The sequence below is a fragment of the Gallinula chloropus genome (genome assembly GCF_964237585.1).
Source record: "Gallinula chloropus genome assembly, chromosome: 4".
Classification (NCBI taxonomy): domain Eukaryota; kingdom Metazoa; phylum Chordata; class Aves; order Gruiformes; family Rallidae; genus Gallinula; species Gallinula chloropus.
The window spans coordinates 79302920-79328109 of NC_140088.1; the positions used below are offsets into that span (position 1 = coordinate 79302920).

Sequence of the window (25190 nt, forward strand, 5' to 3'; positions counted from 1 at the left end):
AGAGAGGATGAGAACTCCTGCTTTCCTACAGCTGAAATTTCTGTAACAGAATTATATGTTTCAATTCTTCTGCTGAATTATGATGCCAAAGACTATGATTTTTGCTTTTATCTCAACTTGCTTTTCAATAGCTCTTTAAGTCACACAAAAAAGGACAATATTAATGAAAAAAACTCCCCAATGTCCCTGCAGAACACTCTTTATGCTGGTTGAAGACTCAAAATTAAAGTAAACCAGGTTATTTGTGTGACTATAATTCTGCATTCTGATACAAGGTTAATGTTTAGATTGAATATGCAACATTTACACCAGAGGTTGAGAGTGGACAAAAGAGAACAGATATAACAGAATCAAAAGCCACCTCAGAATTTTCCAGAACTAATATCAGAAAGTCATACCAATTTACAAAACCCTTCATATTTTAGTCAGAATTCATTTTCATGATAGAAACTATAAGAGAAGACATTATTTCAATTTGATGGCTTCGCATCCACACAATTTTGAATATTTTCAATGCTTATATATATATATATGTATATAACATCATATTCTTTCTTTTCCCTTCTTGTGGATTTACAGAATTGATAAAGCAAGTGGGAATCTTGCTGACAGAAGACTTTTGTTTTCATAACTGACTTTCAAAATGGTAAGTAGAAAGTCACCCTCTAACTTCTCCTGTTATCCTATATTGAACATATACAAATATGCAACCACACAGAAACATTTATTCTCCCAAAATTAGCATTATTACTTTATTTGGTGATTCATTACAATCTGCAAATCCAAAAATCAAAAAAATAAACTAGGCATACTGTTAAAGCATTTTACAAGCAAAATACTTTACTGTTTCCTTTTCAAATTGCATGGGGTGGGATAAGTGTATTGGTTAAAGGATATAATGTACAGACGAACAAAACCATAGTTCATCAAACTGTACTTAAGAGTGTTATGATTCTGTGAGTGAACAGTACTTAACCAGCTATAACTGTCAATGGAAAACCATACACTTCAACATTACCAAGGCTGCCTTCCCATGATCATGATGCATCACGAAGGCTGCAAGCCACTGGACCTCTTTTACTTTGTAGATCATCCTACTTTAAAGAAATTAAAGAGTTAAACAAGCCAGAATTCAGCTATCTATGCTCATTTCTTTTCTACCTGAACAAAGGCTAGTATGGAGAGAGGAAATTGTCAGTCAGCTTCTGAAACCACTTACAGTCATGTCTGTCTCTCATGCTTTCAACGTCACGGAGCTAGCAAGCTTAGAGCTTCATCCACACATCATCTCTGTTTATCTGTTCATCCAGGTAAAAAACCTGTATTTTTATTCACTGCATAGCAACAAACTGCAAAGAGATCATGCTGCTTTCCCTTTGTAACATCTCAGTTCCTCCAGCTTTATAAATCTGGCTTTAAAGTCTCACAAAACTAAAAAATAGTTGATCTAGGTTGTAATAAAAAAAGAATATTAAATACCTTTGGTAAAAATAGATATATTTAACAAGTTTAGAAAAGCAAATAGTTATATTGTCAAAAGGAGAGTATAAAAATGTACACGATAAAAAATAACAAAGAAACAAAAATTCATCAGCCATAGTAGTAAGAATAAAGGCGCTGTTCTTTTCAATGTTTGCTTCCTTAGCTCACGTTATTGTCCAGTCTTCTTTCTAAAAGGCAGGAGCTCTACTAGAGCGTATGGAAAAATCGAGTCCTTCCTACCAACATTAGACAAGTTTAATCCGGAACACGACAGTCTGTTTCACCCCAAGTTTATACAAGAGAATGCTTCCATTTAATGTACATAGGAGTAGTTGAACACAGAAAGAGATTTCAGATGTTTTCAACCAGAGGCCAGATGTACTGGAGCTGTAGAAATGAGACAGCCAGCAGGATCAAGTCTCCATGATGTGAGCCTTCTAACTTTAGTTTTACTCCTAAATCCATGTATTGTCAAGAAAATTGTGGGGGACAAAAACAATACATATATTTTAAATCCCTTATTGATGCCTTTCTCCCATCCTTTCACTGGGCCTCCAAACAGAGCTGTTACACAACACATAATCCCAGTTTCGCTTCTCCTCGTTTTAGAGCTCACTGTAAATCTTGAAGATGGAAGATCCCCGAAGCAAACAACTGAGATTACAGAAGGAGATAATGCACAAGCCCCATAACAGAATCAGCCATTGATTGAATGTGCTTTGAAAGAAAACAGCACACTTAAATCATGTTTATCCTTCAGTATTCCCTTTGCACACACAGTCACACTCTTCGTGGTGTTCCAAGGGTACGTCTGTCAATGATTTATGCAAGCCCCGGACACCAATCCTTGGCTTCAGCTGAAGAACCTGAAGGAGAAGCAGCCAAGCATCAAAACAAGAGCAAGTGCTTTATCACACACCTAGACTATGAGCTAGATTGCACTGGAAACACATGGGATGACAGAAAGCATCTTAAAAGAAATAGGCTTTTCTCTGCTGAATTTCTTAATTTATACTACCCACTTCTTGCTATTTTTGCCTTTACCAGATACTTGCTTTTAGCAAAGAAGAGAGTCTTGCAGTTTCATATTCTTACTGAATTTTACTTAGAGGCTAACAGTACACTTCGCCCAATGGAATTATTAGATAATTCTGTAATAAATAATTTTAGCTATAGATTGGAAATGGATGGATATCTGTTCCTTCATAAAGTTCGCATCTGCTACTAGAGAAAGCTGAACAAGGAGGTATGGTAGCGATGTGTGTGAACTGCACGAGTAAACAAATATCTCAGGAATGACTTAATGGTTCCACAGAAAAGATACTACTTTTTTATATAACACCTCATCAAAATGAGAAAAAATATTTAAGTGCAATATATAAAATGTAAAAATATTAATATTGGTGCACTGCTATAATAAAAATAAAACCCTTAATTGGCTTACAATATTTCCAAACATACAAGTGTAAAAAAAGCACATACCTCATGGTATTTTTTGGTGACTTTTGTTGGTACACACTGGCACTCATTGCAACTCTGATGACAACATGCACAGTTTCCACCACAGCGTTTAACCAGAAGACACAATGGCCAGAATATGGTGTCAGTTCGCTTCAGCTCCTCCCTCAGTGACACTGAGAAGTTGCGAGGAGTACAACTGTACAGCCGCACCTCCTCCTTTAGCAGGTTGAGATCCACCACTGCAAAAAGACAAACAAACTGGTGCTTTTCTGATTCTTAATGATTCGTAATCCAACTTCATTGGTAGCAAAACAATTTCTCGCGTGCAGAACCCTTGAGGAAAGTTCATTTTTGTGCAGCGGGGGACAGGTTCAGCACACAAGTTTAATACTGTAGTTATATGGATATCGTGAAACCTGAATGGAATGACTATTGTATTGCATAGTTCACCAGCCATCATATAACTCTGGAAGAGTTGGTTCAAATTAAACAAAGCAAGCTTTAGCTACTATGTTCCAATAAATTTTTTATCAAATCAACCCTAAATGAATTTTCCTTTGCTAACACTCATATTTTGAGCTCTAGTGTTGCTATTATTTTGGATTGGAGAAACACACACAGCAATTAAGACCCCTGCAAACCTCCCAACAAATTTTTAATTTGTTTGCATAATGCTTTCTAACTTCTTCCCTGATACAACTTCAATTATTACTTCTTTGCAAGGGTGATGTAAGTACAAGAAAGAATAAAACCATTTATATAAAGAAAGAATGAAACCATTTTATATAACGTGAAATCATTTATATGGACTAAGAACTTTGAGAAGTTATGTCATCATCAGTGAATACTGTATAGACAACAAATAAGCGCACAGTATGTGTATCTATATAACTATTAGTAGGTTCCATTTTTCCCCTTCTCCTAAATTAATACATTTTTAAATTTGGTGAAATGCAATGTAATTTAATTTTTTTTACAGAAAAGTGAGGCTATAATCATCACAGTCTGGGATCTTTTGTCTGAACTGTTTGTCTCTCAACCTGCCACCATTAAGGAACAGAATTATGTCCAATTCACAGGGGTAAGAAGAAAAAAAAAAAGGAAGAAAAAACCCTATGATGATATGGCTAGTGAGATGACTGAAATAAAAGTCTTGAACTAAGCAGCAATGAGCTTTAAACCAATTGGTTTTGAGCTAAATGAAGAAGAAACTCAGAGAAAAAAAAAACAAAACATGCCACTACACTGATATTACTTGACAAATGCTTTATAGTTTTTGCTAGCAGTTCATAAATAAAAAGATATAAAATAAAGCAAAAATATGTTCCTGATCCAAATCATCCTCTAGAGAAATATCTTTTTTTCCCTGACTATGTCTATACATACTGACTATGTAAAGAGACTCGAGGTCACAAAGGAGAACTTCAGCCTATGAAAGCTTCTCTACTTAAACACGTAAGAAATAAAAAGAATTTAGAAACTGCATTTCTGTAGTAGAAATGCTGTCACAGGAGGAGATCTTTGGGCAGCAACTTAATTCCATGTTTCTTCAAACGTTTCTTTTCCAGACCATACCCATATATTGGTGTCCGTAAGGGTTTATTATTGTGAAAGGTCAGTTAAACAGACTGAAGCCTTTTCTCTGCTTGCACTTACATTACAGTGCATGCCAAGCTGGGGCACTTCATTCCATCACTATCAGCTCAACATAGGCTCCTAAATAAACAATCTGATTTTTAAAAGCTAGGAGTGTGTAATAACCCCAATAAAGTTACTGATAGGACGCCAGCCTGCCTCCCACACTGCAAGAGCATTCCTTGGAGAAAGTCGAGAAGGGAGCAGGGGAAGAGACACAAAACTTCCGGGGGAGAGATTCATTGTGAGAAATTAGAAATGATTTAAGCTCTTCTGATCAGCTAATAGCTCCAGGCTGAGTCATTTAGAGGGGGGGACATGTCTATCTCCATTAATCAAGGACTGTGGATAGGAATGGAGTACTTCTTTCTCCTGTTATGTTTGAAAACATAGTAAGTGAACTGTCTGAGGATAAAATGCCTAAAGCACGCTAAGAGAAATGCTAGTTTCTGCTAAAACTTTCTACTGGTAGATTTCAACAGAGACTGACATGCTTGGTACAGTGAATTTCAAGAAGCTAAACTTATTCCTCCTAACACAATTTCTGCTCAGCCTTTCACCAGGAGAAACTGAAAACAGAAGCTGGACACTGATGCCTCTCCCAGCAAACCCACCGACCAGTGGGAGAGAGATGCCTGTGCGGCATTGCACTTCTCCGTTACGTCCTGCCTGCTGCCAGCACCAGAGGAACATATCTGTTTCCCACTACTAACTGTACTTATCACAGAGAGAGAAAAGGGCAGTGGACTAACATGAGCAGTAAGTCTATTACACATTTTGTCACAAAATTGAAATGAATTTGAACTGAACCCCTCAGACTTGCAAGACCCAAATTTAAAAAAGGTCCTGCAGAACATGCAATCAGCTCTTGGCAGATATCTTTTTAGTGTGCCTCACTGTTACAACAGGCATCAGGAGACATGAAAAATGTCATGTTTGGTTTCCATGCTTTACAATGTACTAAGGTATATTGCTATTATACCTCACAATGAACCCTTGCCCTACCTTATGTAATTCAATTTCATTAAAAGGTCTGTGGCAAATTTATCTAGTGCTTATATAATCACTTCTTTGAAGTGTGTGAATGAAGCTGTTATTTTTTCAAAGAGTATCTGTCTGTCCAGAATTTATTTTAACACACTGTGGGCACAAAGTTAGATGAGAGAATGTATATATTCCCTTAAAAGTGTTTACTTAACCACAATAAAAGGTTATGTGGATTTCCCAAGTGCACTGAGTTACAGTACCTGTTATAATGTGAACATTTAAACACTCCTTCAACTTGGCTTCCACTCATGTATCATGTTTGACACAACAGTCAAAGTTCTTTTGTCTAGCACTAGCTCAGGAGGAATGGAAGGATCTGCGGTAGCACATGAATAGGAAACACTAAAATAAAAATAAGGGGAGAAGGAAAAAAGGGAGAAAAAATGTAGTTGCAGGTAGGTCTACAGTAAAGTCTGTTTTGAAAGTCTGCTGCCTTCACTGGCACAAACAACTGAAGTAATCCATGCTTACACCAGCCTGAAAATAACTGTGTTCTGCAATTGTCAATGCAACTTTCCAGCATCTTCTGGGCCATTTATCGAGTACCACAGAGAACCCTCTCTCCTAAAACAGGAAAAATTCTCATTGGGGCATTTATGTGTAGACATAGCAGCAGGATCGTTTTCATTCCTAAGCAAGTTGGAGATGTTCCTGGGAGTACAAGTTTCTTACTGACTCCTACAATAGGACAGGGCTGTTATAAAACCCCAAATGAGAAGTTTTGGAAAAAAATAAAAGAAAAGGTCACAACTCTATGAGAATATCATCTACTAAGGACTGTGGTTGGATTGTGAGTCTTCTTAGGCTGACTTCAGAGTATGGTCTAATGATTATGCATAGATTTCTGTGGGAAGTGATGGGATCTTTTTTTGCGCAGCAAAATAAGTTTTATTATTAAGTATGTTTAATATTATAAAGGAATTTCAGACTATATTTAGACATCAAAGCCTCTGAATTTTGTGTTTCTTTTTTCCTGCCTAAAAGTTTTTGGAAGCATTTTGTCCAGAGAAAACATCAGACACAGAAGTTCTGTGGAATTTAGGTTGTCTAAATACAGTCTTTTTCATATGAATTATTAAGTGGGAGTAGAGGACAATAATCTTCTCTTCTTTACATAAAGTAACATACACTTTTAATTACATTTTCATTTAATCTAGATGTAAACTGATGTTTGTCTATGAAAGCAGGACAGTAATTTAGCTTTTGCACTGAAATATTGCAAAAATAAACCTGATCTAATTATAGGATGAAAGAATTTGCAAAAACCTACAACATTTTAGGGCCATGCACTTGTCTCAAACATTTCTTAAAAAGATGTTTTTAATACAACAAATAGCCTACTAGAATGAATAACACTAAAAACAGAAAGAAAAGGAATTAAAAAAAAGGTTTACTTTCCACTTTCCCTATCTATTGAACAGACCTAACAGTTAATACTATGTCATCTCAACTGGACGTATTTTCCACCTCAGGCTATTACATTACACACTCAGTAATGCAGTCTGAGGGTGGTCTCTTAAAGACAAATGTGGCAATATCGTGGTATGTTTATTCAGTGGAAAAATCTATTTCAGCATCTAATTAGGAGTCTTTAAAAGATTTACTCTGATAGTTTCTTTCTAAGATGTGTCTTGCAGGGAGTTGCTTTTGCCTATATAGATGTTATCCAACACCTGCATTTTAGTTTATGTAAGATTTCACAAATTACATTTTGTTTTTCTCCTACTTGCTGTATGCTTATGGTATAGATTTGGCAAATACTGCATCTCTTTAATTAGGAAAGTGTTAAATGACTATCTGAAAGGCGTGGTCCATTGCTGAAAGGTTTTAAAGAGATCTCCTCCGCTGACTCTTGATTTAGTTGCTGTGTGCATAGCTGTAGAAATACAGGTAGGGTAGAAAGGTTGATTCACCGCTGTGGAACAGGTCACCCAGAGCGGTGGTGGAGGTCCCATCCTGGAGATAGTCAAGGTCAGGCTTTGATGGGGTTGAGCAACCTGATCTAGAAAAGGTGTCTCTGCTTACTGCTGCAGGGTTGGAGTAGATGACCCTTAAAGGTCTCCTCCAACCCAATACATTCTACGAATCTACGATTTTTAGGCTCTGATCTAAGACAGCCATCAAAAACTTAAATTTGAGTTATAAAAGATTCTACTTCCTCCTGTTTCTTGCTGATCAGATAATAATCTAGTTTGTTTGTCAACATGTGTTGTGTTGTTGATATTTGATATTCAGTTATGCTCATATCATTCTGTGATTCTGTTTTCATTTTCAGACTGTGTGGTGGGCAAGGAAGGAGGTACTGTCTGCATGCTATCCAACCACAAGGAATCCATAGACATGGAACAGTGAGCAGCATCTGGATGCTATAAGGTAGAAAATTCATGAACATCAAATGTAGATGGAAGAAAACTACTTGCTGAACAAGAAATAGCTCCACAAGTCTTAAAATACATAATCTGCATCTGATTAAGACGACAACTGCATGATCAAACTGGATGTGGACACAGGGATTTCATGAGGTATCACAGAAGAGAAACATCTAGCTAATTGCTCTCAATTCATATGGTGTAGGGACTGGAAGAATTCTAAGGAGGCAAATCAATAGTTTATGATACAGTAAGTGTAAGAAATTACCTACCCAAAAAAAAAAAGGTAAAGTTTTTGCCCTCCATAAAAACCCAAACCCACGATATTAGATTATGTCACCCAGCCAAGATGCCCTGCTTCTTTGTGGAAATAAAGATCACTTAGGTTCCCTACAGCAAACTACCCTATCTGCTTCTGTTCCCACCATCATCCTTTGTTACTCTATCCTACTAAATTCCTTTGAGTTTAGTTACTGTCCTTTTTCACGTAATATTATATAGCAACAACCTTGGCTGTGTTTCTAATACATTCCTTTCTTGGAACCAAAATTCAAGGTGAAGAATGGCTCTTAATTACTGTTCCTTTGTTAAGAAAACATACTCATAGCAAGCTACAAGGCCAAACAGAAGAGTAATTTACCTCTTGATTTCCTCCCATGAATATATGCCTTTCCAAGAAGTTGCCACGTTGGCCGGTACAAATCTTCCAAATCCAACTGCCACCGATCTGGTTCAAGGTACCGGATAAGTTCTTCCACAGTACTAAATCCAGCAACGGCATTGTTTAATACATCTAGCGGTAAAGCCGACGGGGGTAGCAATGATGGGCTAGGTGCTTCTGTATGGTGCTGCAATCAAAGCCAAGAGAAGAGTACCAGTCAGAGGGTTAATGGATCTGCTTTGATGAAGTGCTGTACTTTATGAAGTTCCATAGCTGGGAAAGTTTATAAGTGGATCGTTTGTTTCCAATGTACAGTTTACCTAATAAGACAAATTACAAGAGTCAAAAAGTACCTAATTATTCTTCGGCCATAACTGTAAACAAACTTCCACTAGACAGTTTTCCTACTTCTTACACTTGGAGATAGCACGCCACTGTACCTGTTCTTTGAAGAACTTACCAGAGTGACAGATAAAACTTTGAAAATAGAACAAAGAGTGATTTGAAAATACAGCCCCATTACAGGCAATTACTGTAACTGTCCCAAAATCTGAGGAAACACATTTCAAGTGCTGCCTTTCCTCTGAAACTTCGCCACAACCTTTGTCATCTTGTGTTTCAATGTAAAATATGAACATATCCTAGTACAAAGGTAGCAAATATTCCTGCTCTTATCTATAGATGAAATAAAGCACCAGTTACGTTTCATAAAGTATTAAGAATTACATTTCTGGTTAGACAATAATGAGTAATAACAACATCTGGCATTACCATAATTATTTCTTCCTTAAGAAGAAAAAAACACATGTTCCCAAGGATATCAAAAGTACTTAAATGCTGAAACTGAACACTGAAGGAGTCTATGTACTTTCCCACAGCACAAATCTCACTGACAAACTCTTTGGATCAGGGGTACTCAGTCACAGGCAATTCAAATAAAGAGAGACTTCTGGTTTTCCTCACTCTACAATGTTTAAAAATTATGCATTGATTCCTATTTTCAAAAGAATAAAAAAAGGCAGGAAGGGACGCCTAAGCAGGATGCTGCTCCTGCACCAGTTATATAGGCAGACATCACTACAGACGTTAGATCCACAGAACAACACTAGAGCAATTTATCTGGACCATGTAAGAAGAATGAAGAAAGATTTGAACATACTGCTGATTTAAGGGATGAGAAGGACAAGAAATCTCAAATTTAAATGCGCAGCCTGACATGCATCACTGCTCTCAAGTGCAGTCCATATACGATTTTGGGAAAATTAATTCACTGTAAGTACAGTCAGGTTTTAGAAAGCATTACCCAGACAGGCTGCACAGTATCCATCACTGGAGGTTTTCAATAGGTGACTGGATAAAGCACTGAGCAATGGTCTGACCTCAGAACTGACTATACCCTGAGGAGGAGGCTTAACTGGAGACTTCCTGAAGTCCCTTCCCAAATTTTCCTACAACAATCCTACCACATAATATTAAGAATGAAGAACTGAATGATCCTACAATATGTTAACTAACATGCTTCTTGTTTCTTCACCTGTTAGTACTGTACAACATTTACACATATTTATAGAATCACAGAATGGTTACAGTTGGCAAAGATGTTCAAGATCATCAAGTCCAACCACCCATCCAGCCCTACTAAATCCAACACTAGACCATGTCACCAAGTACAGTATCTACACTTCTTTTAAACACCTCCAGGACTGGTGACTCAATCACCTCCCTGGGAGCCTGTTCCAATATCTAACAACCTTTTCAGTAAAGAAATTTCTCTTAATATCCATCCTAAACTTTCCCTGATGTAATTTAAGACTGTTTTCCCTTGTCCTGTCACTAGCTACCAGGGAGAAGAGACCAACCCCCAGCTCACTATAGCTACCTTTTAGGTGGTATTTAATATATATTTATTTATTAATATGTACTTATATTATCCTCACACTACTTAGTGTCAAAATGGCACTCTCAGTACTCTATTTTGAAGTGTATTCATACTATACTTTTTTCCATCTATAATGTCAGATCAATAATATTCTTTTACCTTTTCAAATTATCAGAGAAACTGATGAGAAATGCAAAAGCCATGCAAGAAAAAAAATCTTTAATAAAATAATCCTTCAACATTACATATCAAACAACAGTTTTCTAAAATACATATGCCTGACAGCTGTGTTTCATACGAATAATTATATTTTCCTTTCTGTGCTCTCAATTCTATTAAATATGCATTTTTGGTTTCAGCTAAATGTGTGGTTGAAAGGACAGCAAATGGAAGTAACCACCATGTCCTTCCTATTTTTTGCTTCAAGGATTTTTCTCTCTCCAACTGCACGAAATGCAATTCACTAGAATGATTTGTGCTGCTTTTTAACTGGGAAGCTTGCAAACATAATACAACACATAGATCTAGTGTGCTGCTACTATTAACTTTACCATATTTTCACTTTGCTAATCTAGCATCATTTCCAATAGAGTGAAGTAGTTGCTTCCTGTTCTGGGTGAAGGTCTGTTTCACAAAGTTAAAATAGTTTTTCCTCTTCTCTCCACTGCCCACATTAAAAATAATAACATGTTGATCCATCTATTAGGTTATGATAATAAAGCAACAGATTCTGGTCTATAATTTAAATATTTGCTTTTAGCAAAGCATGCTACTCAGCAAGTTTCAAAATAGTGCTGCAACACTGTAATTCAGATGGTAAAAAAACAATCCAAATTTTTTCTTCCTGTTTTTTTCCACAACGACATATTTGTAGCAGACACATTTCTGGGTTTGAAGGTGTAGGGTTTTGCTAAAGTGAAAACCAAAATAAGTTTCAAATGGTAGACCTAGTATCTGAAGAAAAAAAAAAATCTATTTTGTTTCCAGCTGACGAATTTATTGCGGTGTCTCACTTCCATGAGGTTGGTTGGGGTTTTTTTGCCAACAAAATCCATGGATTCTAAGTGGAAATCCACTGGTCTAGAAGGCATTTCCATATTTACAACTTAGAACATGCACACTTAGCAATAGATAATATAGCAACTGATTCACAGGTTTCTGTCATTCTGGATTCAGTAGGCATTTGCCTGAGTTAAAATGTTATGAGGATATAGTGAATCACTGCACTTAATGGTAACACAATTAGAGTTGTCATCACTTTCTAATTAATGTCACAGAAAACCAAAACATAAAGAAAAAGTTACTGAAACAACAAAATTGCACATTTGGAGATGAATGTTTTAGAATAGTTAACATCTCAAGATTTAGAATGTTATTCCAAATAATCCCTTAATTTAGTGACCTTAAATGACAGTTAAAATTTACCAAAGCTTAAAGATAATTGATATCATAAAGCTGTAAATGCTGCCATTTATATTTATAAACATAATAACTTTCATGAAATCAGAAGTCAATATAAATGGTAATTTAAATTATACATTACATAGTTTCAACTTGCTAATAGGTACTACTTTGTAATTTAAACCCTTTGGACAGAACGTCCAGGGCAGCATAAATATTATATGGTACATACTAAAATTATATCTTGGCATTTTAGACAATTTATCATTTTACTTGGCATTCTCAAAGTTATTTTGTGTTTTAGATAATGTTTGCACCTGCAGTAAGGTTTTATTCTCAGAGAAGATAACAAAAGAAATTACTTAATGCAAGAATTTAAAAGTCAACTTCATTAATGGGACATATCTTTTAGAACAAGCAAATATAGAACTTGAGAACTCTGATGCATAGCATCATAGTTGCAACTTCAAAATGCTGAAATGCTCCTTAAACAGAGCTTTCCCTCACTTCAAAGCACATCTATCACTTGTATAATTCCTTCCAATCAAATAATCTCAGATAAAAATATATGTACATAGTATTTTATCTACATCTCCCTTGAGATTCCTACTCTGACCCTTGCTTCCATCTGCACGCCTGCCTGACACAGACTGTTGTCATCAAGCTACTGTCTGTGCAGCGTTTCTGATGTCAGTACTCGGTAGGTCTCAGAGATGTAGTTTCACTGCAGAATGGCGGTGTCGAGGCCTCACAGGGGTACCACAAATAACCTCTGGCTGTTTTGCTGCACCATGTTGGGTGGAGAGGATGAAGATGATTTTACAATGAAGTAGCTGTCTGTGAACTGTGTATCTATTCTATAGTTGGCACCACCTAACCTACTCCATAGAACTATGTCATGTCTCCCGTAACAGGTCAGCTAGTGCACAATCAATGTTTGACAACATACACCTCTTCACCTGGCAGGGGAGACATAACACAACAGCAAGCACTTAGGTATAGCAGCTATCCAGAGTAGCTTTCCTGATGGGAACCACTTACTGGGAAGTGATATTCTCCAAGTTCTTCTACAATAAATACTATTGGACAGTAAACACTTTTTGTGTCGTAGCTGCACATCCTCAATATTGATGTTTTAGGCTTGAGACCACCTTTTTTGTTTTTTTCCTGAGCATGAATAATTTCTGTCAAGAAAGATTTGAAAAATACATCAACAAGTTCTGTATTTTCATGTGATTCCTCTAGTAAACAAACCACTTTATGGTTTTTGGTTCTGTGCCCAGCAAACAATTTCAATTTACTTTAATAAGAATAAACGTATTTAAAGCCAAGAGACAGCCAAACAGTCACATCTTTGCTGTTAGCTAAAATGGTTTCAGGATGAAAACCAGAGCAGAAAGCATGGGGCTTCTGCTGCCCTGTAGAACAGCCAAGAACGACAATTAGTGTTGGATCAAACTGAATTTTCATTAGGTCTGTTTATATTGTGTTTCTGTACGTGTGCTTCATATTATCAAAACAAATACCTTACAGAAATCCCTTACGGTGTTTACAAGTGTAAAAGATAGACAAGTAGACCAAATTTGGGCAACAGTTTAAGATGGGTTTGGAAAAAAAGGAAATAATAGAAAGACTAACTTCACAAAACTATCTAGCCCTGAAGATTATATATAACAACAGTACCCAACTCCCCACTTCAGGAATAAAATGCATTTTAGGGTGCTCACAATGTTAGTTGTACCCCAATAAAGGAATCAAAGCCAATCCATCTAGCCTTTTTCTCAAAAGGGAAAAGGCAGGACACTTATGAGTAGAATTTGAAAGGAAAGCAGTAAATCTGAACAAAAACTGCAACAAACTAATGTGAAATTACCTAGCTGAAGCTCAAACTCAAAGAAAGATTTAGCATGTAACCTAACTTGAAGACTCATGATTAATTTCTTGTTCTGACACATTTTTTCCATGCGATCCTGAGCATAGTATTTGGGCCACAGCATCTGCCAGCAGCATCTCCTTGCTACACCAGCATGACTGTGTACGGGGCTGCATCATAAATAAGAAGTAATCCTTCTGAAAAAGAGTATTTCTCATTTTCTTTCCTCATTACCAGCGGTCTTATTCACAGCAAAACCCTCCAAAGCTAAGACATCATAATCAAAAGCACAGCTGCCACTAACACAAACATTATTAGACTCACTATGGCACCAGCAATTTCATAACACCCAGGTCTGTAACCCTGCCTTAGCAAATCTGTAAAATGAGCATAAAGGCAACTCCTTGAACTCCTAAGTTCCTTAAGAGAATGAATTAACTGTTATTAGATGCTGATTATTGGTTTATCTACAGAATTCAGAGGTATTTTACATAGATAAAGGGTAAAACTTTGGATATGAGACTGTATGTTACAAACTTTCCTATTCTGCCACTATCCATCTGTTCTCTCCTTGCACTGAACCTGCTCCAGGGATAAACAATTCTAAATAAAACAGCACTCACCTACACTCTAGCACCATCGTGATCTAAGCAAAGCCTTCCCTTTGCTCCTGTCTCATAGGATTGGACTGTCAAGGCACTGACACTACCCACTTCCAGTTAAAGGAGGGAAGAAATAATTTTGTTAGTTTGCTGCAGCCAGGAGTGAGGAATTTCATGTTTAATAATGCAATCACCAAGTTAAGACTGGAACAGCAAAAACAAATGAGTTGAATACTTGGCATCTCAGGACACAAGTAGTGAATAATATGTCTGAAATAATTCCCTCCCCACAGAAGAAATCCCCATTTTATTCAATTCATGTCTTGAAGAAAACATTGTCAAGTGGTTTCTGAGTGAAAAACCATTCATCAGTTGGCTCAGTTTGGAGAAAATATTAAAAGTCAGTATGGTTTAATCAGACTAGAAGGGACTCCATAACAAGAAAACCTCAGGAGAACCTCCCCTCCTCCAAAAACCAACTAGGAACAGTACTTTGAAAGAAATAACATATTTCTTCTAATGAAATAACCTTACAGTTTGGGGGGGGTTAAATTATTATTATACAGGAATGCTCCACGTCCTGCTTAGATTAAGAGATATGCTCTTGAAACTATTAGTACATGCAGTTACATGTGTAACACTCACAATAAAGAAAGCCTGTTTTCTTCCTTTGTAATCATAGGTAGCCCTCCTATTAGCATCATTAGAAGCTATGGGGGAAAGCAGATATCCAACTCTGAGTTTGGCCTGAGGACATAGAAGCTTGGCATAACAATAGCTCTTTCATTTCTCCCATAATTACATGTAGTAGTAACTGCGAAAAACCTCTAGAAATCCCAACCTATCTGAAAAAGCACAAACTTTTACTTGCTTGCATGTATGCAGTACAAAAAAGTCTGTCACTTGCAAAGACATCTTCCCTGTGCAACATTAACCTGCACCATTGCTGTGCAAAACGTCAGTCCTGTGCAAGTAGCAATGCAGAAAGAAGTGGAAACGCTCTGTAGCTGGCCCTGTGCAAAACCACCTAAGCAGAGAAATCAAGTTCCAGAATCCTCTTCCTGTGCCTCCAGCAAAGGAATGAAAAAAACAGGGAGCAAAGGCAGGTAGTCAATTTAGACTGCCAAAGCTGGGGAATAAGGCAAGGATGTTTACTTGCATGTGACAGAGATGGAAGCCAGGAAGGCCGGCAGAGTTCCCATCCACTGCAGTGCTACTTCTTTAGCTGGAGTTACCGTCACAGCAGTGGGGATGGTTGCATGAGACACACAGCAGCTCCAAGGCTGCTAAGGAGGTAGGTCTGGTAAATTAAACTTCACTGGCACTGAAGTAAACATGAATCTCCTTCAGCTATCCTCACTTCAGGGAAGCAATTCCTTCCAGTGAAATGACATCCAGGTAGGGGTACAAACGCTCCTCAATTTAATCAGCTACTGCCTGTGAGCCCTAGGATGCAGGATAATAACTCCTTCTTTTCCCATTCAGGCCTCCAGCTCCCTGCCTTACACAGGCTCCATGAATTTTCTATTCTTTCTATTCTTTTCTATGGTTGTCCTACAACCACCTGTGGTTGGTTGAGCCTGGCTGGAAACCAGATGCCCACCAAAGCTGTTATATTGCTCCCCTCCTCAGCTAGACAGAAGAAAATATATAGTGAAAGACTTACGAGTTAAGATATGGACAGGGAGAGATCATTCACCAATTAATGTCATGGGCAGAACACACTCAACAAGGAATAAAATGCATCTAATTTATTACGAGATCAAAACAGAGTAGCATAATTGGAAATAAACCTGAATCTTAAAACACCTTCTCCCCCCACCTCTCCCTTCTTCCCCAGCTCAACTTTATTCCTTAATTCTCTCCCTCCTCCCTAGGAGTGGCATAGGGGGACAGGGAACGGGGGTTGCAGTCAGTTCACCATGCATTGTCGCTGCCACTCCTCCCTCCTCAGGAAGAGGACTCCTCACACTCTTCTTCTGCTCCAGTGTGGGGTCCCACCCATGGGAGACAATCCTCTAAGAACTTCTCCAATGTGAATCCTTTCCCACAGGGCTTCAACTCTCCGTGAACTGCCCCAGTGTGGCTTCCAATGGGGTACAGACCTTCAGGAACAGACTGCTCCAGCCTGGTCCCCCATGGGGTCACAATTTCGCCCCCGAGCAAACCTGCTCTGGCATTGGCCCTTCTCTCCATGGGCTGCAGGTGCCGCCAGGAGCTTGCTACAACACCAGGTCACAGCATCCTTCACATGTCTCCATGTGGTACAGCATGGGGTCCTCCATAGACTGCAGGTGGGAACTCTACTCCTTCTTCCATGGGCTTCAGGGGGACAATCTGCTTTACAATGGTCTTCTCCACGGGCTACAGGGGAAACTCTCCTCCAATGGCTGGAGTGCCTCATACTCACCTCCCCCAAATTCTTCACTAACCTGGGTGTCTGCAAATTTTCCTACGTCTTCTCACTCCCTTCTCTGGCAGCAAAAGTGTCCACTTGCAGGTTTGGGGTTTTTTTAACCTTCTTAAATATGTTATCACTGAGGCGCTGTGACTGTCACTGATTGGCTTGGCCTTGGTCAGTGGCAGGTCCATCCTTGAGCCAGCTGCTATTTACTCTGTTGAGCCTAGGGAAAACTTCTGACAGTTTTTCACAGAAGTCACCCCTGCAGCTCCCCCTTCTTCACCAGAACCTTGCCATGCAAACCAAAACACCACTAATCAAAAGCTTGTCCAGCCTCTCTTCATAGGCATCCGGGGCTTTCCTGTAATCTCACTAAGGACCTTATTTACTGAATATTCATGCACTTGCACCAATTTCCATCTTAAAGCCAGACAGAGATGGCTTTCAAAACTCTACATGGGTGTTTTATTGTGCATCATTTCTACTCTTCCTAACCACCAACAGGACAAGGTCATAAGGGATCTTTCTATCTTTGCTTGTCACAGGGGTGAATAAAAGAATAAAGATGTGTACAATTAGTGTTGGGAGCAGCCTAACGTTTCCTCAGGTAAAGATTTTGAGATAAAATATATTTAAAAAAAAAATTTAAATGCTCCTGCAAAGAGTTTCTGTGCAGTTCACAGAGAAGGCCTGGAATTACAATTGTGCTGAAAACATCTGGGAGATGCTCTCAGGGGAATTAGCAGCATGGAAATAGCACGGGATGTCACTAACCGTTAGATTTCTTCTGGCAAATTGCAGCCATTTGCCTGAGGCCTGTGCATCCTGATACCCTTTGAAATCTACAGCATAGGTACAAGAGCTACTCTTACAAAGATAAAGACGACATTCGTCTAGAGCAAGAGGATGTCATCAACAGCAGTAATGTCTGAAAGCTATTTTCAAAAAACTTTGGGATTTGGTTCTCATCATAAGTACCTATAATCACATATATGCACACATAGCTAAGCATGTTTACTTACAAATGGAAATATATTCTGCTTTTTCCTCTATCAGTAACAATCTATGCTAATTCATTCTAAAGGCAAAATGAAGAAAACTAATGCTCATTGTACAGTGTTGTAAGGAAGACCTTGTTTACAATACATTTCACAACAGTAGTGTTTTCTTCTCCTAGGAAATATATACACACAAAGAACTATCTTTCTTGGATGCAGCTGCACGAAGTATTGATTTTTTTCAGCATATCTGGTAAGTCTCCCCACAGGAGCACACGCTACTTCATCAGGATTCCGTAAGCACTGCAAAATTACCAAATTTCTCTCTCCTGTACTGAAAGTATTTGTTATTCCACAAAATGATCCAGTGATTCTTGCATTCTTTTGGGCAAGAACTTTCATTCACTGATTTATTCTTTCAGTTAACTAAGGAGAGAAGAAGTGTAAACAATTCTGCTTGAAAGCTGTGTTGCTCGCATCTCTGGCAACTGCAGAGGCCTCCAACCATGAAGTGCACAATCCCTTCAGCACTTAGAATCCATAAAGCTTTCAGATTTAGCCTGTCAGTTACAAGATAAGTCAACTTTTGATATCTTTCTACTCTTGACATGGGTTTTTACTGTATTTGCTTGCATTAGGAATTTGTGGCTGTAGTACTGAACAATAAGATTCTAGATAAAAGACTCAAATAAATGCAAAATCTCATATGACTCGCACATTTTGACTCAATTGCCAAAGAGCCTTATTCTGAAAGCATGTCCTGATGTACTGAGTTGAACAGGGAGCATCTGAAAGCAAACAGAGTCTGGAATCTTGTGCATGCAGAACAGTGCTAAAACAAGCAAAAAACCCCATGTCTAAGAATTCATCGTCTCCAAGTTTGATATCATTTTTTTTATATTCACAGAACTGTCCTAAACAAGCTAACAGCTGCAATGAATCATTGCAATGTGTGGTATCTGGGAAGGAATGTATGTCCCTCATAAGTATTTACTAAAAGTTTGGTTGAATCACTTGTAGGGGATGTCAGCAGCAGTCTGCTGCCTTGACAAACCTCTGTTCAGGACAGTTGGTGAACTAATCGCACCACATGGGACTGCTGCCAAGTCCTCCTTGTTAAGTTTTGAAAACACAAAGTTTTCTCCTAAATGGTAACTCTGTCCTCTGTAGCTTACCATCTTCCTTACTGTATAAACTAGTCTTCAGTAGTATTTCAGAACATTTAAAGTTTCTCCTCTCTGCTTATCTATCATCTCTCATTGCTAAAAGGCCACCTGAAGTCTCACACCAATTTCCAGGGCAAAACTCTATTGATTACTTGCTGTATTTTCCAATCCATGTGATGTCAGCCCCTCAGTGACAGCAGTATGAGGAGAAAGAGTAGAACTCTACAGAGACTCTTCTAAAATTACTTCTCTATTACTTCATTGCTTCGTGACTTTCTGAAGACATCTACTATCACATTTTTATACTTCCACTATAAGCTTTTGAGGTAACTTGGTTTTTGTTTTGTGCTCAAATTGTGCTTGTGATTAAGGCAGTAAAGTACTCCATGACTGTTTTTAATAGAAATAACTACAATTTGCACTAAAATAGTCTTTTATGGATGTCCAAGGATACATAAATGCATGTATGATCAGAGAGCTGAATAAGTGTTTTTCAAACACTGGTACAAATAAACCCTTTAGCTTAATTTTGTGAATATAAGCGTAAATACGGACTGTGTAGGTTCCGTAACAGAAATTCAGAAGTATTATACACCCTATCCAACACTTCATTCTGTTAGAATATTTTTTTTGTATTGTACCATTGCAATCGATGTATTCTTGACCATTAAGTGATATTTTCTAGAACATCCTATTTTGTGAATAGGATGTGTTACACCTGCAATTCCTATCTAGAAGGGAAACTTTATAAAGAATGATATATCAAATAGAGCAAGAAAGAGAATCTCTGTTCTCAATATTTATAATGAGATCCTTTTCCTAACTGAAATAAAGCAAGACTTATATGCTATCAAAAGTAATATTTAGTGTACAGAGAACCCTGGCTCCAAAGTTGAGTTGAATTTTATCAGAAAGGGTGAAACCAAAGGATAGATTAACGTCTTTCACTGAACTGAACCTCTGATAGCACACAAGTCCTGTATACACACCTGTTGTCAGCTGAAACGTGGAAAAAGTTTTGTTTCATTTAGGAAAAGGATTTGCAGGAGAACAATCTGAATTATGCTTAAAATGTGAAATTATCATCTAAAAGGAGGAATATTGTCCATGTGCTTGAAGAAGCAGTAATGCAAGAGCCTCAGTGCACAAATGAGTCAACGTAAAGAGAGATTCACAGAATCACAACATTGGAAGAGACCTTTGAAGATTATCAAGTCCAACCATTCCCATCCTATGCTAAACCATATCTCTAAGTACCTCATCAACCCTTTTTTTAAACACATCCAGGGAAGGTGACTCAACCCCCTCCCTGGGCAGCCTGTTCCGGGCCCTGACAACTCTTTCAGTAAAAAATTTTTTTCTAATATCCAATCTGACCCTGCCCTGGCACAGCTTCCTGCCATTTCCCCTTGTTCTATCTTCTGTCACCTGGCTGAAGAGACCATCGCCCACCTCTCTACAACCTCCCTTCAGGTAGTTGTAGGTGGTGGTAAGGTCTCCCCTCAGCCTCCTCTTCTCCAAGCTAAACATCCCCAGCTCCCTCAACCGTTCCTCACATGATTTGCCCTCCAGCCCCTTCATCAGCCTGGTTGCCCTTCTCTGCACTTGCTTGAGGACCTCAATGTCCTTTTTATGGTGGGGAGCCCAGAACTGCACACAGTACTCAAGGTGTGGCCTCACCAATGTCGAGTACAGGGGCACAATTACCTCCCTAGACCTACTGGCCACACTGTTTTTGATACAAGCCAGGATGCCATTGGCCTTCTTGGCTGCCCGGGCACACTGCTGGCTCATATTCAGCCTGCTATCAACAAACAACCCCAGGTCCTTCTCTTCCTGACATCACTCCAACCAGTCTCGCCACAGTCAGACTTTTGTGAGCACACAGATGTAATCCAACGAATGTGTGCTTGGATCTTGCTGAAAATGAAGTTACCATGCTTCTTAATCACTGCATTTATAGACACCTCCGATATTCGTACAGGAAACACAGCTGCATCTGTTACGTTTATGGTCTACGGAAGTATTTCTTTTTCCTGTTGTTCAACACACAAAGCTCTAGTTCTTAACAGACAGTAGTTTATAAGGAATAGACAATCAACATAAGTGCAGCTGTTCTGAGTAGAGAAAAGGTTTTGTACATTCTTCTGTGACAGGGGATGTGGTCAGCCATAATTAAAGGACATCATGTTTGCAGACCTTTTTTTAAATTCCACATTTTACTCAAAATACAGGAATCTTTATAAAAAGCTTAACCAAATGGAACAACAATAAGTGTTTGGAGTCAGGGAATGAACTGCTCTTTAAGATCCCTCTAGGTATTAGAAATGGGTAGCTGATGTTAAGAAAATGTTTACTTATCCCTGTAGGTTCACAGGAGGTTCATCAAACATTAAATGCTAGGAATGACTGTTTATTACAACTGGAAAGTGTATTTGGCAAGGAAAATGAAAATTACTTCTACAGTGCATGCAATTTTAATTTGATCCTTCAGCATACATGTTAAATTGCATTCCACAACAGGTTTCTGTTCATTTCATATCACAATAAAAGGAACACACCCAACATTCCTGTACAGCAGACATTGCAAATCAGAGCTTGTCCTGCCTTCAAGGTAGAAAGTCCTTACACAAAACATTACTTTACAGGGCAGGAACCTCAGCTCTGTCCTCATGTATTATGCAACGACGAAAAGGCAAAAATAATTGGTAAAGTATGCTTAATAAGAGAAATTTAAGAAAAACATTAACACCCCTCACCCCCCTTGCATTTAGGAGTAAAACATTAAAAACATAAATGTAAAATCATGAAGTACAGATGTCCTGAAGTAGAAGAAAATGTTACAGGGGACCAAAACCTGAATAGGAGACAATGTCATCGTGCTATGAAAAGGGTAAATCTCATTCAGCCAGACAAATGAGCTGCCAGAGATGTCTCAGCTGAAATACAGGGTTCAAGATTTATCTCCAGGACTTGCAAAAAGCAGGCAGAGAGGAAGAGAATATTGAGAGAAAAGAGCAGGAACAAAAAGAAAACATGAACTATGATAAAAGATACAAGTCTCTTTAATCTCAGCAAGACTAGGTTGACAGGAGATGTGATAAACATGTAAAAGAACATCAGATGATCAGCTGTTCCCTAGTCCATCAATGACAGGAAAGATTTGCTTTACATATCAGAAAAAATTTCATACTATGTAAAATAGTGCAACAGATGATTAGGGAAGTCTCTGAAAACTCTGTTCCTGGACTTCAGGAACAGTACAAGTATCTGGTACGAATGAACTTGGCCCCGCTTAGAGCAGGACAATGGCTCTGAAAAGATCAGAGTTCCCTTCCAACACTGTGTTTCTGTGATTGCATTACACAGCACCTATCTGGTGACCTTGCTGTTTACAAAACATGTAAAATAATGCTGAAATGCTTAATTCCAGAAACAAATTGATTCTAAATAATTTTAAAAGTCTGTGCTATTGACTAGCTGTGCCCCAAACTCTTCTACATAGACATGACCAAACTAATGCACTTTTTTCCTCAGTGAATATTTTTCCATTTGAACATTTTCAACCTTTAGATTTATTCTATTAATGCTGTAATAAAAATCAGTAACTGCATGGCTGTATATCTAAGTATAGAGTATTTGGTAGAAAAATGAGGTTTGGGTTTTTTTATTGCATCTCAACCCACAAGCCCTTAATGTGCATACGAATATGAAAATTAATGAAACTACTCTGATTTTGGACATTAATTTAAGCTACTTTCTCTTGAAAAAAAGTTGTGAGTCATGGATTTTTAATAAAAGCTGGTTCCTTGGGAGCACCAGAAGTTCCTTTGGCAGGATCATTTACAATTTCTTTGAAGCCTCAAAATACTATGTAACATAACCCATTTAAGAAGATGGTTTTAGCATCAACTATAAAATAGAAGTAGACACATTTCTGCCATACTCTATTTTTTGAATCTCTGTGGCCGCTATTTAAAATGGATCCTTCAAAGATGGTTTGAAAGCAGACAACTCATTCTATTTCTAGTAGGCTCCCATAAAATGTTGTGCTGCTTACAGAATGAACATATCCATTAAAATAGAATAGGCTGAGTTTTAAGGCACCTCTACAAGTAAACAAGCCTGATTCTTAGTGTTACTAAAAAAAATTCCTTTTTTCACATTTGTTATAATGAATTTCCTTTGTACATACAATTCCTTCTCAGCCCTCTCCTTGACACAAGTAAAAAGAAAAAGGAAAGAGGCAATCTGCCAATAAGCCTATAGTATTAACAAACTCAGTATGTTGTAGAGCAAATCGCACCCTCCTGAAGACAGCCAGTAAATCGAGTTCTATTGAGCCTGAAAGATTTTCAGTTATAGTACTGACACTGTCCACAGATGTGCCCAAATTATCTCTAACTAATCTGGTCAACTAGATCAAGTATTTTGATATATAGTTGATTACATTAATTTGGGCTTACTAGCATAACATGAGTAAAGATGGCACACTGTAATAGAAATGACAGAAAAATCATGGTGACACATGTTCTCAAAGAGGCCATTAACCTTTTTTATAACATTTAAACAAGTCTATTCAGGCATTGATTATGGCCCCAGTCCTGCAACCAGAACTGGCACTGACTTAAAGGGATCTCCCTTGGTGCACCCACCTGCATCTCCTTTCCCACGACTTCTCTGTTCTTGCACATTCACCATGCTGGGAAACTACAAAGTCAAAACACTTATGTGCCCTAGAAAGGAAGTGCCATGAACTAATGCTGTACTTGGGGGGTTTTGGTGTTTGGGGTTTTTTGGGAGAGCAGGGGGGGACACGAGGGGAGTGTTGGTGGGGTTTCTCGATTGTTTTTGAAAAGCATTATTTTCAGAAGTTGTAAAGCCTTCTTCAGAGGTATTCTCCATTCTATTTCTCACATGTACCCTTTTTATCAAAGGCTTTTAAACACCTATTTGAAAAAGAATATTTGCACACTGAAACATGTTTTTCTGCTTTCATTTGTACTTATTTTCTCCCTCAGTGTCTTATTTTCCCATTCCCTGATTCAGGAGTACTTGGTGTTTCTGATGATTTCACATAGAATATATGGAACTAATTACAGAACACAGACATCAAAACCTGTGGTTTTCTAAGCTTTAATTAATTGTGGTTTCACAGGCTGCTATTCATTGTAATCTAGGAAGTGGTTAGATGTGGGGTTTATTATCAGTTTAAATAAAAAGCCGAAGTGTGAGGCATTGGTTCCACATGAGTTTTCCAGCCCATAAAAAAATACCATTTTCTGTGAACTGCTGAGATTGTTCTCATTCTGCTGAACCCAACATTACATGAAGTTATTTGCTGCATTAGCCTACAAGGCTGAAAGATACTGGCTAACCACAAGTTTATCCGTTGATCAAAACAAAAGTGTGCCTTGAAACCATACGATTGAAAACGCTCATTGAAATGCTCAACAAAGCTGTTTCACAAATCCACCAAAGAGGAAGATAAAGTAAGATAATACTAAAAAGGCATTATTTACAAGGATAGATAACTGAGTATATTGCTTAGTATTTTTTTCCTAGGCAGGAGGGAGGGACAGACATTACAATCTGTTGCAGAAAAAGGGAAAAAAGAAGGGCAGGGGGAAACAGGAAACACTGGCTGAGAACAGTCACTCAAGAGATCTGCACGGCTGCTTCTGGTGGGATGTCTTCTACCTGCCCTGTACAGTGAAGCCCCATGAGACAATCTGTTTAAATAAGACTAGGAACCAATTCAGAAGGTTCTTGGTACCAAAAATGAATCATAATTGAGATGTACTGCATAAATTACACTCCCGAAGCAACGTCAAGCAAGTTGGGTAAATTGACTGTTGATGACCACCATGCTTTGCTAAAGAAAGAGTCAATTTAGTATTTGGAGAAAATATTTTCTGGTTTTGTAAATGATTATACATTTAGGATACCTAATTACCAAGAAGAGAGTAGTATTGCATTCTTAGCCATCTTCCACTGTTTACTGTTTCATTTGAAGCTGGGTTTGCACCTTTCAGATCATGTGTGCAGTCTGACTGGACGAGCGGGAGGATTTGAATCAAAGTGATGTGTGAGCACAAACCACTAGTAGAATGGGAGGAGAGACAAATTGTCATTTCAAGTACATCACCATAAAGTCAATGTAATTTGACTGAATTTACGGGAGTAAAAATTCAACTTTCATGTGTTGTAAAAGA

The 25190-nt window shown here is 38.0% G+C and overlaps 1 protein-coding gene across 1 annotated transcript in view; it reads right to left on the bottom strand.

Moving 5' to 3' along the window:
* Positions 1-2231: 2231 nt before the first annotated feature.
* PDGFC (platelet derived growth factor C) overlaps positions 2232-25190 on the bottom strand; it is a gene marked incomplete at its 3' end in the record, with an annotated part of 127500 nt that continues 104541 nt past the window's right edge. The window contains exons 4-6 of the mRNA XM_084264005.1: positions 8635-8842; positions 2965-3182; positions 2232-2348 (exon numbers count right to left, since the gene is read on the bottom strand). Coding sequence (XP_084120131.1) covers positions 2232-2348; positions 2965-3182; positions 8635-8842 — 543 coding nt within the window. The remainder of the gene's footprint in view (positions 2349-2964; positions 3183-8634; positions 8843-25190) is intronic.